The 14,689-nt window shown below is 37.6% G+C and overlaps 1 protein-coding gene across 1 annotated transcript; it reads left to right on the top strand.

The window, feature by feature from the left end:
• Window position 1: 1 nt before the first annotated feature.
• On the top strand, window positions 2-14,689 carry LOC145479844 (methionyl-tRNA formyltransferase, mitochondrial-like). The gene is made up of 12 exons (XM_081458307.1): window positions 2-255; window positions 3,295-3,361; window positions 4,183-4,289; window positions 4,400-4,480; window positions 4,767-4,889; window positions 5,471-5,510; window positions 5,604-5,666; window positions 6,597-6,675; window positions 7,791-7,882; window positions 8,320-8,389; window positions 8,696-8,778; window positions 13,909-14,689. The coding sequence occupies exons 1-12, from the start codon at window positions 131-133 to the stop codon at window positions 14,056-14,058; spliced, it is 1,080 nt and encodes a 359-aa protein (XP_081314433.1). The 5' UTR covers window positions 2-130; the 3' UTR covers window positions 14,059-14,689.

The following is a 14,689-nucleotide window of genomic DNA, read 5'->3' as shown; positions in this document are numbered from 1 at the left end:
TCTACTTCATATAGATCAATAACTTGTCGGTTCACCATCGGTAGATCCCGCGAAATTCGATAATGTTCCAAGTAGATTCGGTTATTGGCGGAATCCTCTCTAATATGGCGGACTATAAAGTTAATCAAGTATGAGATATTTTATGAGATCTTTGTCAACTGCGAATGGAACACGTAAACCTCCATGGAAGATATTATTTTTTGGAACAGATCGTTTCGCTGTATACCCTTTGAAGGCTCTGAATGAAAATAAGAGGTAACCTTTTTTAAAACATTCACGCTAGCTCTGCCAAATCAACTTTTATTAACTAAGAATATGATGAACGTAAATATTTGCAGTTCTAAGTACTTGAACTCTAAAACGTCATTTATGAAGTGCTTGAGGTTGTTGTTGTGCTCCATACCCTGAAATCATTAATTTTTTTTTTGATCGCGGGTGTATGTACATTAAATAGGTTCAGCTTTCACCAAAAGCGTTTATTTCTTATTGCATGCAAAAGTAATGCAGAAAGCTGAGCATATGAAGTTATGACTTTGTCAGCTGAAGAGTTGAGGCCCCTAGAACCTTCAAATATACCGGAAAAATATAATGTTCAAAGGGTCCACCCCAGACAGACGTACTGGAACCGCCAACCCACCTTTACTTGACCTTGATCAAGATCAAAATGGGTTGATGTTTAATCAGCTACGCTCGTCTGAAAACCTCTATAGCTCTGGCCCACTGTTGTGCTCATGGTTGTATCATTGATTTACCAACCTACATACCAAAGGAGAAGCATAATTATATATATACCCTACTGTGCATCACACATGTTTTCAGGGTAATGGTTTGTAGTCTCTGCAAAACGTACCCAGATTCTAGAGTATATGATCTGATCAGAAGATCTTTCCACTTCCCCCCCCCCCTCCCCAAATGGCTCCTGCCCCTGCCATTGCAAGGTTGTGTGAGACACACTGATATACCAATGGTATTTTTAGTGCAGAGTGCACTATTAGGATGGTTTGGGGGGCTGCTATTCGCTAAGGCACTAATATACTAACACAATATTGCCATAAGGTGTAAACTTTAATGTTTGTTTAATTAATTAATTTCAATTGATCAATTAACCTTGTGGGTAGGGGAGTTGGGTGGGGTAGGTATCCGAGTGCATCATGCAAAACATGTTATCCTTACGTTGCTTAGTTGAAAACATAACAAAACTATATATGTTATCGCAAATCTCATGCTATCCTTGTGGTACTATTATCTTAAGGGCTCATTAACCGATTTATGCACACGCTCGTGCGCGTTGCTAAGGAGGTGAAATTTCACTTCTGGTTACTTACGTCAGCCTGAGCGCAGAAAATCAAAACAACTTAATAACTTCCAAATTCGCTTACATTTTAGATGTTTTTCTTTGTGTTTCACAAAATGTAAAGTACAAAAAGTACAAGCAAAGACAAAATAACAAAAAGTCAGAAAAACAAGAGCAACAGAAAGAGAAAAACTAACTCCTCGTGGCTTTGTTTGATCTTACCAAAGTGCGCTGGTAGTGTGAATTGCACACGCGCTGATAGGGTTTTTCCCAATATATATCGGGCGCACTCCCGGTTTCTTTAAATGCTAAAGGAAACGTGTTTTTTCCTTAAATCCAGCCTTTTTCGATGGATTTCGATTAAAGCCAACATTGGAAAGATAGCTATGCATTCTTTTGTCAAAATCATGCTTTTTTCAGAAAATTACGCATTTTTTAATATTTTGAAATTCTCTCAAAATCTGATCTTTTAAAAATGAAACAAAATCTATGCATAGCGTAATGAGGATTTAAATTAAAATATTAAATCAATGAAACAAATCCCGATAAAGTAATTTGCCTGGGAGCCTTTGTGTTTTTTCAGTATTAGTCACATGACCATGGGCGTGGCCTGATGACATCACTAGTGTTACTGATCATGAAAAAGTTAAAACACATGAAATAACTCTGAACTAACCAAAAATGATGAGGTTATATGAGAATAGATTTTCCTTAGCAACAGCTCGAAAAGATCGGTTAATGGGCCCTTAAGAACAAAGGCAATTCGCTCAAAACACACACACAGATTAGTTAGGGTCAGTGTCGACTATGTGTTATGTGAAAGATACATTTCATACAGGATCACATGCAAACGTAGAGTGCATTTCCTTGTGGTAGAACACAACATGTAAGGCGCATGCACTCATTCTCGAGTTCAGATATGTGCATTCTTGGGGGATAGCAGCTATATTTCAGGTAACATCAGTTATCCCTGTATTAGTGCAAAGAACATTACCGTGACTGCTTATTGTCTGTGTCTGCCATTTTATAACTATTGTGTGTTTGCTAGGGTTCAAATATAGAATGGAAACATATTGCTTCTCCTTAGCAGCGTGTTTATTTCCTCTTCTACAAGGGGAGCAAAAAGTTCACATTCATCCGAAACTTTCCCGCATTAGTTACATGTAAAACTATTAAATTTGTGACAGAAGAAACTTCGCAGTTATTGCTGCAGACATGTGGCACTTACTGAAACCACCAATTATTTTCATTGGTCTTTGAGGTGTCTCGCTCCCTGATGTGGGGTATAATTTCAGCCAAGTAACGATCTCCACCTTCAATACTTCTCGTTGAAATGCTCCTCTGTTGTATTAATCAAAAGCATAGTGTATTAGTTTGACGTGAATAAGAATGCACTTTTCCATAACTTGACGTGACTATTTGATAATTAGATTTAGTTCTTGTTTATCAGTGAAATGAAAATTTGTGCTTAGAATAAAGTAACATCGGTCCTCTTGAAATTTTCTTCACATCTGTTACTTTATGCCATTTATCTCCAGCAGTGAGTAAAAAATACTCATCTATTCTTATATTTTCGAGGTAACAAGGGTGTCATGCTGCATACCTTGGTGAGGAAAACAAAAGTATCGAGTTACAAACGTTGGCATTAAAAGTAAAATTGTCACATTTTGTACTTGTACACACATGTATTATTGAATTTAAAATGAATGAAACTTAAAGTAAAACACTATGTACAATAAAATTCAAAACCGTCTTGACAAATGGTAATTGTAAGTTATTTTTGGGCCTTGAAAGAAAAGACAAACATGAAACATACACACTACCAAGATTATGCCTTGTCACGTGTTTGTCCACTCATACTCTGCAAAGGGGAAAAGGCCTAGTTGACTGACTACCAAGGGAGAGAACAGCAGGGGTGAGGACCTGTGTGACTACTGTATCAGAGCTGTAAATTGCCCCCTGCACTATCTGAGATTGTCTCACTAGTTTGTTTGTTATAGGACTTCAGGCTCTGTTGTGAAACTGATTGATGTTGTGTGTCCTCCTGAGAGAAGAAGAGTTAGCAAGGTATGTTACCTATAGATACAGCTGCCTAGTTTAACTATTGGTAACCTAAATATTGTATAACCAAATGATACATCTCTGTGTGGCTTATTGTCTATTGGAGATGTCTGTTGTTTTCAGTTTGTAGCGTTCACAGGGAGATCTGAGGAACATCATAGAAAAGTATCAGTTATTATAGCCATATGCAATAGTTGTGCGAAAGGTTTACTTACATTAAATATGGTTGGAAAAGTATACTCCTGTCTCCAGTTTATAAACTCATCATCAACAGGTGCACTTTTGAATGGCTGCCTAGTTCTTTGAGCCGGGCAGAGCTCTGAAATGGTAGGAACGAATCCATGGCATCCCCGTGAACTGCAGCCACTGTGCACCAGCACACTGATAATTTGAGTCAATGGAATACTTATCTAACATTCGCTAAGACAAAGATAGAGTGAGAGCAACAAACTGCAGATGACTGCATGCTTAACAACTCCTGAAAGCCATTTGGCATGCATTCCTTGTTTTTGGAAGCAATGACACTGAAACAGACTAACAAAAAAGAAATGACTCATACTGTATTTGTTATATACAAGGTGCCCCTTTTAGAGCTACAGGACCACTGTCTAGAGAATGGGAAGGCGACTGGATGATTAACCACATTTGATAAAATGTCCCTCAGAAGAGCAAATGGACAGTCTTGATTGAGATGCTAATCTATATAATCAAGTAAAATTATTAGAGATTGTAATTGTGAGACAGCTTTGATAAATATTATTACGCACTTGTCAAATTACAACTGAAGTTATTATCAAGTTAATTTTTCTGCAAATGTTATCCACTAGAAAGCTTTGAATGGTGATACTATAGACACTGCAAGAGAGTTCTCTATCAAACATGACATTCCAATACACTACTGGCATGGTAAGGATGGATGGGAACCTAATCAGGGGTAAGCCCTATAAATAACTTCTGGTGCACAAAAAAAAAAATTATGTGTTTGGCATGATTTTGGTCATCTTTAGTTAGTAAGTGACTAATAAGCTCTTCTCTTTCCTTTAGACCTCCAGGCCCATATGACATTGCTGTAGTTGCATCTTTTGGCTATTTGATACCTAACCATGTCCTGGACTTGTTTCCTTGGTAAAGAAAAAGAGTTCACACTGACACTTTTTTTAGTTCTGGAAAAGACCAAAAGTCCTGTGTGCCTGCTCCATTTGTTTGTTAACATTTTTCCCTTTTAGGTTTGGATATAAAATAATTATTGGACTGTTAATACATAGCACATTATCAGTAATTGGTTCAGATTGCCAGTGTTCTAATCCCTCCTTGGTCCATTCCTACATTCAGAGCTTCAGTGAGAGAACTTAATTTTGATAGCTGGAAGGTACGACTTTCTTGACATGTGATCATCCTTTTTTTTTTCCAGTGGTGCCATAAACATTCATCCATCTCTCCTGCCACAGTGGAAAGGAGCTGCTCCAATGTCACATGCAATTTTAAGTGGAGCAAAGGAGACTGGGGTCTCCATAGTTGAAGTCTCAAGAGACAGGTCAAGTAATCTCTAATAGTATGAAAACTTAGCTAAAATGAAGAGTAAAAATTGAAATTGTATTTTCCTGAAATCTATGCTGACTGTGAGGAAACTCAAGCTTGAACAGAGCAATAATTGTACTTGGTAAAGCAGAGGTGGATCCAGAATTCTTCAAGGGGGCTGGCTGGTGTGTACCTTGGGGTTGCAGAACAGCCCTGACCCAGAATCTTGCAATTTGAGGTTTTTAACCTAATTGAAAACTGCTACACCAGAAATAATAAAAATGCCACGAAGTAGAAATTACAATGAAGTACCTGTCCTGAGTGTTTGCCTTTATGTCAATTTTTGTGTTTTTTTTTTTGTTTCTCCAGAATTAGGGAGGGGGGGGGGGTGGTTAGGTGGCTAACCACCCTGAATCCACCCCCTCCTAAATCTGCCCGTAAACATGCATGTACATGTACACGTAGTTAAATCATCAGTTGAAAATTATTGAAAGAGTCAACTGGCTGTGAGCAGAATTTTTTATCCTGACAATAATTTTTTTGTTAACAACAACAACAACTTTATTATTTATTTGTCATTTGACTTTTAACTTGTAGATTTGATGCTGGAGTGAGTTTACTTCAAGAAACTTACAAGGTTTGGAAATTGATTGAACCATATCTTTTTAAAAGAAATCTTCAATGATAATTCATTTTCCTTATTGAAAGAGTGAATGTTTATTATTCAAAGATTCCAGAAGATATTATGTATGATGATCTTTCAGATGAGCTTGCCACCCTTGGAACAAAAATGGTGAGTATACTGAGTAATTAATAGCAATTATCTTACATAAAGCCTTTGTTAGCATTATTTACATGTAATGAAAATATCGGAATGCTTCAATCAATAAATTATACAGCAATTCAATTTTACCAGTCAGTCTTTGACATATTTTCATCAGCGGGTTGCCATTGGTCTACAGTCAGCCACTTTATTACAAGTTCTGGAGCAGGCAACATGAACTAAATCCTGTTCTGTGATGTTTGGTTAGACAGCCACAAAAAAAAATCATTGATTTCTTTACTTGGTATTAGTTACATTCTGGTTTACACAATTTCCTTTTGGTTTGACATTACTGTAGCTGTGAAAAGCAGCTTATTTGTGAGCTGTTGTTTCACATCCCACAAAAATACTGAAACAAGTGTTTATAGCCTTCTTATAACAAAGTGCTGAAGTACAGAATTTGAAGTCATTTCGCAGCCTGATATAGACATTTCACTGAGTGACAATGTGCTTGTAAAAACTTTTCACTTGTGTTAGTTTATGCTGTGTGCACTGTGATTGGCCAATTTAGCGGGCCATATTCTACTCTTCGGCACGCTAATTTTGAAACCGATTGTCTTAACTTTGTGGATAAACCAAGTTGTGATTACAGGTTGACTTGACGTTATGAATAAACGGACAAAACTTTCTCATTTCCGTAAAATTGTGACGAAAGGTATTAAAATGTACTAACTCGTTTTGTGTTTGGCAAATGTCAATCATTTGAAGCCGTCTTGAGTAAATTGAAATGGCTTCCCAAACCCGTAAGACACGGAAGCGATCTATAAAAAATACTTTATTTTTCACTAACCTCGTCTTCTCGGTCTGTTCTGTGAGTTACGGATCCTAGATTTTTCGCCCTGGATTTATGGCCCTACATCGAAGAGGACTTCACAATGCCATGTTATTTTACATTTGTAGTTGATGTACACTCTTGAGAATCTGGAGTCATTGCGGGAAAATCCTGTGAAGCCAGTTAGACAAATGAAAGCCAGCTGGGGTAAGTTAGTGGAACCACTTTGATCGATGAAGTAAGCTCAGTTGAATTCTTCCCCCCCCCCCTCCCCCCCTGCCCCCTTCCACGAAATATGTACTAAATGCAAAATACGTTTCCGGCAGAAAAAAAGAAGATTTTGACGAAAACTCCAAGAATCGATGAAAAAATTGTAAAAGGGAAACAAAGGGGCTGAAACTGTTAAGAAAAAAACATAAAAAAAATCCTTAAACTTAAATTGATTCTAGCTTTGAATATAGCATATATTTCTCCACCTAAGAACAGATTTTATAAATTTAGGCCCCGCCCACAGTACGCAGGGGAAGTTTCACTCTGAAAAGGCATAAAATGTTTTCCGTCCACACTAACCCGGTGGAATTTTAAAACGCAACAACAACTGGTCATTTTACATTTGAATTTGAGCAAAACTCGGTGAAGGAAATCACATAATTATCGTGACGCCATCGTTTTCGAAAAGCTCCGTTTTCAAAATGTTTTCTTTCCACACTAAAACGAAGAGCCAGCGTTTTTAAATTCCTCCGGTTTGAAGAGCGTTTTCGAAAAGCTCCGTTTTCGTGACGGATTAGTGTGGCCGGTAGGCCTAACCGTAGAAATAAAGCTGCGTTTTCGTGACGGATTAGTGTGGACGGTACGCCTAACCGTAGAAATAAAGCTGCGTTTTGGTGACGGATTAGTGTGGACGGTAGGCCTAACCGTAGAAATAAAGCTGCGTTTTCGTGACGGATTAGTGTGGCCGGTAGGCCTAACCGTAGAAATAAAGCTGCGTTTTCGTGACGGATTAGTGTGGCCGGTAGGCCTAACCGTAGAAATAAAGCTCCGTTTTGGTGACGGATTAGTGTGGACGGTAGGCCTAACCGTAGAAATAAAGCTGCGTTTTCGTGACGGATTAGTGTGGCCGGTAGGCCTAACCGTAGAAATAAAGCTGCGTTTTCAAATTCCTCTGGCGCAGGGTGGACGTTGCCTTAGTTATGAAGAATTGGTCCCGTGAAGAATATTGCCAAGTCATGAACTACTCAAACACTGTCCTTTTCCTTGTGGTGAGCACTATTAAATTCGTTTGCTTTCTCTTTCTTCAATCTGCCTTGTGTGATTTGTAACAGCTCGTCGCCTTACTAAAGAGGTTGGTTACATTGACTGGACGTATCACACTTGGTCTTATATCAGAAGACGATGGAATGCCCTCTCTTCCAGAGTAAGAACTTTAAAATTAGTTTTCAAAAAATTTAGTTTCCTCTGGGAGTCCCTATTTTTTCAGAACTGCGTTAATTGTAATTCTCTGCTCGAAGGTTATCTATTGCAAACGAAGAACTTGAAAATTTCAAGATGCGCAAATCGTGACGTAGTTCCTTTAATGATGTGTTTAAATTTCACAGATTATGTTTTACCTGTGAATTGATTGGTTCATGTAGAACGTAGGCCCCGGATGAAAAGTACTTGTTAACTTTCTCTGACGAAGGCGGATTTAATAACGCTTAAAACCGCAAACGTCAGCTGTACAAACTCCCTACTACGCAGGTTAACTTTAATTATAGCAACATTACTTATGACTTATATTACTAAGATCTTATCACCTTCTTCTTGCCAAATTCCTGCGTTTTGATCGACATTTTGCGCTCCTATTTTTGTTAGGTTGGAGTTCAGACAAGTTGGGAAGGCAAAAAGGTTAAGTTGATAAAAATGTCCAAGGAGTTTCTTCATCGTAAGTAGTTCTATTTTTATATTTCTGTTTGTTTGAACAGTGTTCACGACGACTTGCAAGACAATGTTGGTTCTATTATTACTTAGTCTTACATTACACTTCGAATTCTCGTTCTCTATTCAGTGGAATAGCCAACGTAAAAATTTGTGGGTAGGGATGTCTTGTTTCAAATGTTATGTCCGAAAGCTGAGAGTATTTCACTTTTGTTTCGGTCGGTTTAACAGTTGATAATGGGCTAGGAATTTCAGTTTTATAAAGCTTATACAGAGCATTCACTATAAGTTCTTCTTTTTTCTTTATTTGTAGTGACTCAGGAAGAGGTCATAACCACAATCCCAGGAGAAGTGAAATTTGACAGAGATCGTGATACACTCTTCATTAGATGTCAGGTTCGTGCTAAGCAGTTCGTAGACTTTGCTTGTTAGGGAGTTAAAGGTTTCCTTACGCCTAGTTCACACGCGCGACATAAGAGGGACGTTATGTCGTTGTGTTGGCAGTGTGAACATCTTGACATAACGACATAATAGCAACATAACGACATGAACACAACGACAATGAAAACAAGTGTGAACATCATCGACATAACAACAGAACAAAGAACCAATCAGAGCGGCGCAAGAATGATAGAATCCAGTCCGCCCCCAGGACTATATTCAAAATGGCGGCGACTGAGCAAGAATTGACGGTTGCCGTGTAAGAAATATTGACGGCTCGGATAGATGAAGAAACACTTGAGGAAACGGTTTGATTGTTTTATTATTTATTTATTTATTTATTTATTTATTTATTTATTTATTCATGAAGAAAACACTTACAGTACAATAAAACATAGAGTAAAGTAAATTCCATGCAAAAAGAAAACTACGGCACTTTGAGGACTACAATAGATATAGAAATAAATTAATGCAAGGCGCTACTGATTAGAAATTTGAAAACCATGACAACATTGACACAAAGTAAGTAAATTAATTTGTCCTATTGAGACGTTGGTGGTGGCAAAATTTCTGGAACAAAACCTTTTAATATAAGGCATTTCTATTTCTCATTAAAGAGCTGGGCAGTTTTGTTTTTTATTGCAATGTACCTTTCAGTCATTATATTTTCTCGAAGTTGTATCTTAAACAGCGAGAAGAGTAAAGATTGTTCATTTAGGTTACATTTATAAATGAAGTATTTTGCCAACAACAAAGCCAAGCTTAGGGGTTGATGGTGCTTGAGTGGGTTTGTAGGTCCGTGTAAAATTGTTGAGTCTGGTAACTGAATGTATTCACTGGTGAATTGCGACCACCAGTCAAAAAATTCATTCCAAAATAAAGTTACATGGGAGCACTTTAAAAACACATGCTGGATTGTATGCTGTTCACTTTTACATAGATAACATATATCATCAGCCGTTATGTTGGCTCATTTAAGTTTGGCTTTAGTGTAGATGATATTGTGGTTTATCTTGAATTGAAACATTATTAACTTTGTATTTTCCGTAAAAGAAAAAGGCCATTTATATAATTTTTGGATTTCAGAAGGCTCCACTCCGTAACTAATAATTCGGTTTTCATTGGTAGGTTTTTGAAATTTGTTCTCAACAGTTATTTTGTGCAGAGCAGCGTTGGAAAGATTTTCTTCATTGTCGTACCAGTTCTGTCTCCGTGTTTGCCTCTGTCTACCAGTAGGCGAAATTTTCCATTTATTTTTAATTGCACTGAGAAGGCCATAGTAAACAGTGAAACTAGATTTAACTTTGAAAAGGTTAACAAATTCTTGATACGTCAGAAATTTTCCGCTATTAGGGTTTAAGAGGCGTTTAACTTTTGTAACACCCGCCTTGTGCCATGACTCATAAAATATTTGCTTAGTTGCGATTTTTATTTCATGGTTGTTCCATATTATAGCATCGTATGGATCTGTTTTTTCTTGATCTATTTCAGCTTTGATTTTTTTTTTATCATTTCCCAACAATTTAGAATTGCTGAATAGAAACAAGGAATGCTGTTTAAATTGAGTTCTTTGGTTTTATAACTGCGTGATAATAAGAACTTAAAACCGCCTAGGTGTCGAGTCATGTAATTTGGGATGATTTTCCACAGCGCATCCACTTCTGTATTTCTGTATTAAAAATCTTCTCACCCATGAAGCTTTCAAGGCTTGGTACATCGACTCAAACTCACTCATTTTTAATCCACCTACATTCCTGTCTCCAATTAATGTATTTGTTTTAATTTTATGTGGTTTGCTATCCCATATAAAATCCAATGTGGTTTTGCCAACCCTTTTACTGAAACTTTGAGGTAATGATAAAACCTTTTCGAAAAATTCAACCTGTTGAGGAATGTCGTTTGGGGCGTAAAGGTTCATTAGCACTAAGTTTGCGCCATTCATTTTTGTATCAAGAACAATTAATCTTCCATGGTTGTCTTTCTCGAATTTTATCACATCGATGTCCGCATATTTTGGGTTCGGTAAAATCATGACACCTTTGCTGTATTTGTTCCATGACTACAGAAAATCTTTCCACCCCACTCTGCTTCCCACGAAGCTTTTGTTTTTTCATCACTGTAGGTTTCTTGCAGAAAATAGAAATGTGCTTTTTGGTTGTGTAGCCATCTGAAAATTGACCGCCTTTTAGTGGACCCGTTTAAACCTCTAACATTAAGGGTGATAATTTTGATTTGAACTGTGATTAAGTCATTCATAGTAAAAATTAGTTTCAAAGTCCCTCTTGTATTCTATATCATTCTTTTTATCATTTTTTGAAGAGGTGTGAGAACACTTGATCTTTGCATGTAAGTGTTGGGCATAATACATTTTATCTCTTAAAATATGCTACTTCATGCCAAATATGTAGCGTTGTAGCATTGTACGAAAAAAATTAAAACGATAAACAGCATGAAGAAAAATTAAATTGAAACGATGAATAACAAATACTAACAGAAAAATATTTCGGCTGACTAAGCATAGAATTAAGGTCCATTTTGACCTGATCATGCTAAATCTCTCTCAAAGAAAAAGGAAGAGAGAGCAGTTCACTGAGACAATCACTTTCTTACCCTTTTCCTCCCCCCCCCCCCAAAAAAGATATTCCTCAGAAATTAATATTCGCGTTGCGTTTTATAGAGCAACCCCAATTGCCTTGTCCGCTTCAAAGGTACTAACCTCAAGTATCGTTAAGATAAGCTTACTCTAATAGTTCTTTGGGTACATTCTTACTTGTATAGCTCGCACTTCCAATTTTCAGAGTTCTTCCGGTAACCATCGCTTGTGTGCCGCTTGCTTGGGCTTTTAGCATCGCTTTGATGAGAACGGCTCTCTCATCTTTGATTTCGCTCGGGTAATCCAAGGTTATGTATGCATCTGGGAAGTGAATAGATTCTTTTAATAGATTCCTCTTTCGAAAGACAACCTCCTTGTCTTCCCTGCACACGAATCTCACAATGATCGGTCTAGGTCTACCTTGAATGGACTTTGCCATCCTGTGTACAGCACTACAACGCATTTGACTTATTTCTATGTCCGTTTCTTTGGTCATGATGTCGAAGATCAGCTCTCTGCAGTTCTCGCTTGGGCGTTCGGGAACGTTCCTGAATATTAAGTTTTCTTTTCGCGAGTACTCTTCCAGATGAAAACCTCTTCTTTTTCCTTCTTTAATTCTGCTCGTAGCGTAACAATTTCTTTTGCCTGAGAGGCCAGTGACAAGCGACAACGACTTGTTGCTCTCCTCGAGAGATTCGATTTTGGACGAAGACGTTTGTGCGGCCATTTCTAATTCAGACACAGTGTTTCTCAACACTTGGACTTCGGCCTTTAAATCCTGCTTGAAAATTCCCATTTCTTCTCTAAGCCTCTTGAAGTTGTTGTCCATCTTTTCTCCGAGGGAACTAAGAGTATCCATGATAGCATTTAGAGTTACCGGCGAAAGAGTGTTGTCGTCTGATGTATCCATGTTCGCACTATTTACACGTGGAAGCTTCGCGTTAACGGTTTGTGGAGCTTTAGGGCTGCTGAATCTCTTTTTTCTCTTCTTGTTTCCCATGTACCATGTTAACTGTCTACGCTAACCGAGAAACAAGTAACTCTTCGAGCCAAAAACTGTTTCAAGAGGAGGGAAATACGGGCTAAGGACGGAGCGCTAAAAGGTGCGTCCGTCCGCCATGCCGGTCACGTCACAATCTCCGAAAACGGAGAATAAAATATCGGATACCATCAAACCGAAACCGAAACGGTTTGATGGTATCCAATATTGTATGACAAGAGTATGAAGGAACTTAAAGACTAAAAGAAGTGTCTCCTGCTCCATTTTTCACTTAGCCTTATGTCGCTATGTCGATGTTCACATTACCAGGCGAATATGTCGTTCTGTCATTATGTCGCTAGTGTGAACTAGGTTTTAGAGAGTTGCTACGACTGCAATGGCATCGAGAACGCCAGCAAACAAAAGGTATAATGCATGAGCAATTCACTAGCTGTGCACGTGAGTTATAAGTCTGTACATTTCGTAACCGTCCTCTGCAAAAGACCAAGTTTCGCGTATTTTGACGAACGTGAGTCACGACGGCTAATTTATCGTATTTTCTTCTGGTACTAATCGGTGGCGTTACATCTTTAATTTGAGTAGGGTTTTAGACCGTTCTGCGTTCTGAACAATTCTAGATAAATTGATAAATCCCAACGTAGAACATAAATCCATCATTTTCCAGCCTTCATCCTTGGCATCGCTGGCTCCCTTTCACTCCTTGGCTGTGGTCTAGGAACTGAACAAGCTATATGTTCAATGGGCGACAAAAGAAGTTTAAACATTTTTAGAAAGTGACACTTAACGATACAAAACCCCTTATTCTATTTACTGGTTTACCCACTGTTAGCGCCTTACTTAGTAGCTAAAGGAAAAGTATCTTTAATTTGATTTGACAAATCTACGAAGTACAATTGAATATAGAGCTATAATGTAATTGTTCGATCTTGATTATTTGTATAAGAATCCTAAAGAAAAACTTACAAATTCTAACCAGCTTGTCCTTAGAAAGTCATCTTATGACATCTTAAAATTTCCTCAGCAGACAATGTGAATATAATACTGAAAGCGCACCCTTCCCAAGGTGTTATCACTATTCACCTCCCTGGGCGATGGCGAGAAATAGCGTATTCACTACCCTGGAGAAATTGAAAAACGCAGCAATCACCGGTCATTTTGGATTTGTGTTTGAGGAAACCTCGGTAAGGGAAATAACATGAATATCGTGACGTCATCGTTATCGAAAAGGTCCGTTTTCTAAATGATATCCGTCGGCACTAAAACGGCAAGCGTTTTCGAAAAGCTCTCTTTTCGTGACGCGTAGACGTTAGAAGGAAAGCTGCGCTTTCAAATTTCTCTGCCGTAGTGAGTCCGGGGCCTTACTAACATATTTGCCATTCCTCTAAAGAAGACCGCAGAAGGCGGTCGAAAATTTAGTTGTTCTTTTGTTAAACATTTTTTACATCAGTTTTAAACTCATTTTAAGATTTTTTGTTTGTTTGTTTATATTTAGGACGGCTGGGTTGGAGTGACAGAGCTTCAGTTTGAGGCCAAGACAGTCATTACTGCTAGAGACTTTGCTAATTCATACCTGCGACTGCCGAGTTCTGCGCAAAATTCAGCGAAGAAATGTTTTGAAAATTTGCCATGGAAGGAAAGATGACAAATGTCCTTACCTAGATGAAGGAAAAGAAAATAGATTGTGCCATGGTCAGTGGATCTTAGGTCTTTCTGATAACTGAAGGGTACCAGGCAGCTGAAATTTGGCCAGTTTAAATATGTAAGGTCGACAATTAATACAAAATAATGTAATTCGCGATATTTATTTACTTTAAATAGTGTTCTAGATAGTATTATCGGCTGTGACAGTAGTTGACGGAACATTTGCATTTCTTTTTTCTGAATTATATTTATGACAGTTTTGACATTATGATTAGTACGTATATAAAACAATTGCTAGGTTCAATGAATTACTCTGTAATGCAAGTATAACAAAAGCTGTAATTGATTGGAGAACTGTTACGTATGTTCCACGGAGAAGGAAAACGTAATGTTAACTTAAATTGAAACAAATTCTTTACTAATGGTAATTGTAGGCAAAAGCGCACACTAATGAAATACAAAACCACGTTAAAACAAAAGAAGTCTTCTGTTGATTGATCTTGATTCAATCTGAAATTGAAATAGTCCCTCTAAAATGCTATTTTTATTAATACTGTTCATTTTGTATCGTCTTCAATAAATGTCACTAAATAAAAAATAAATAAAAATAAAAGACTTTTTTTAACCTGAAA

The sequence above is a fragment of the Orbicella franksi genome, chromosome 2 (genome assembly GCF_964199315.1).
Source record: "Orbicella franksi chromosome 2, jaOrbFran1.1, whole genome shotgun sequence".
Lineage (NCBI taxonomy): Eukaryota > Metazoa > Cnidaria > Anthozoa > Scleractinia > Merulinidae > Orbicella > Orbicella franksi.
Note: the sequence above shows the minus strand (reverse complement) of the source record. Positions and strands in the feature narration are given on the sequence as shown.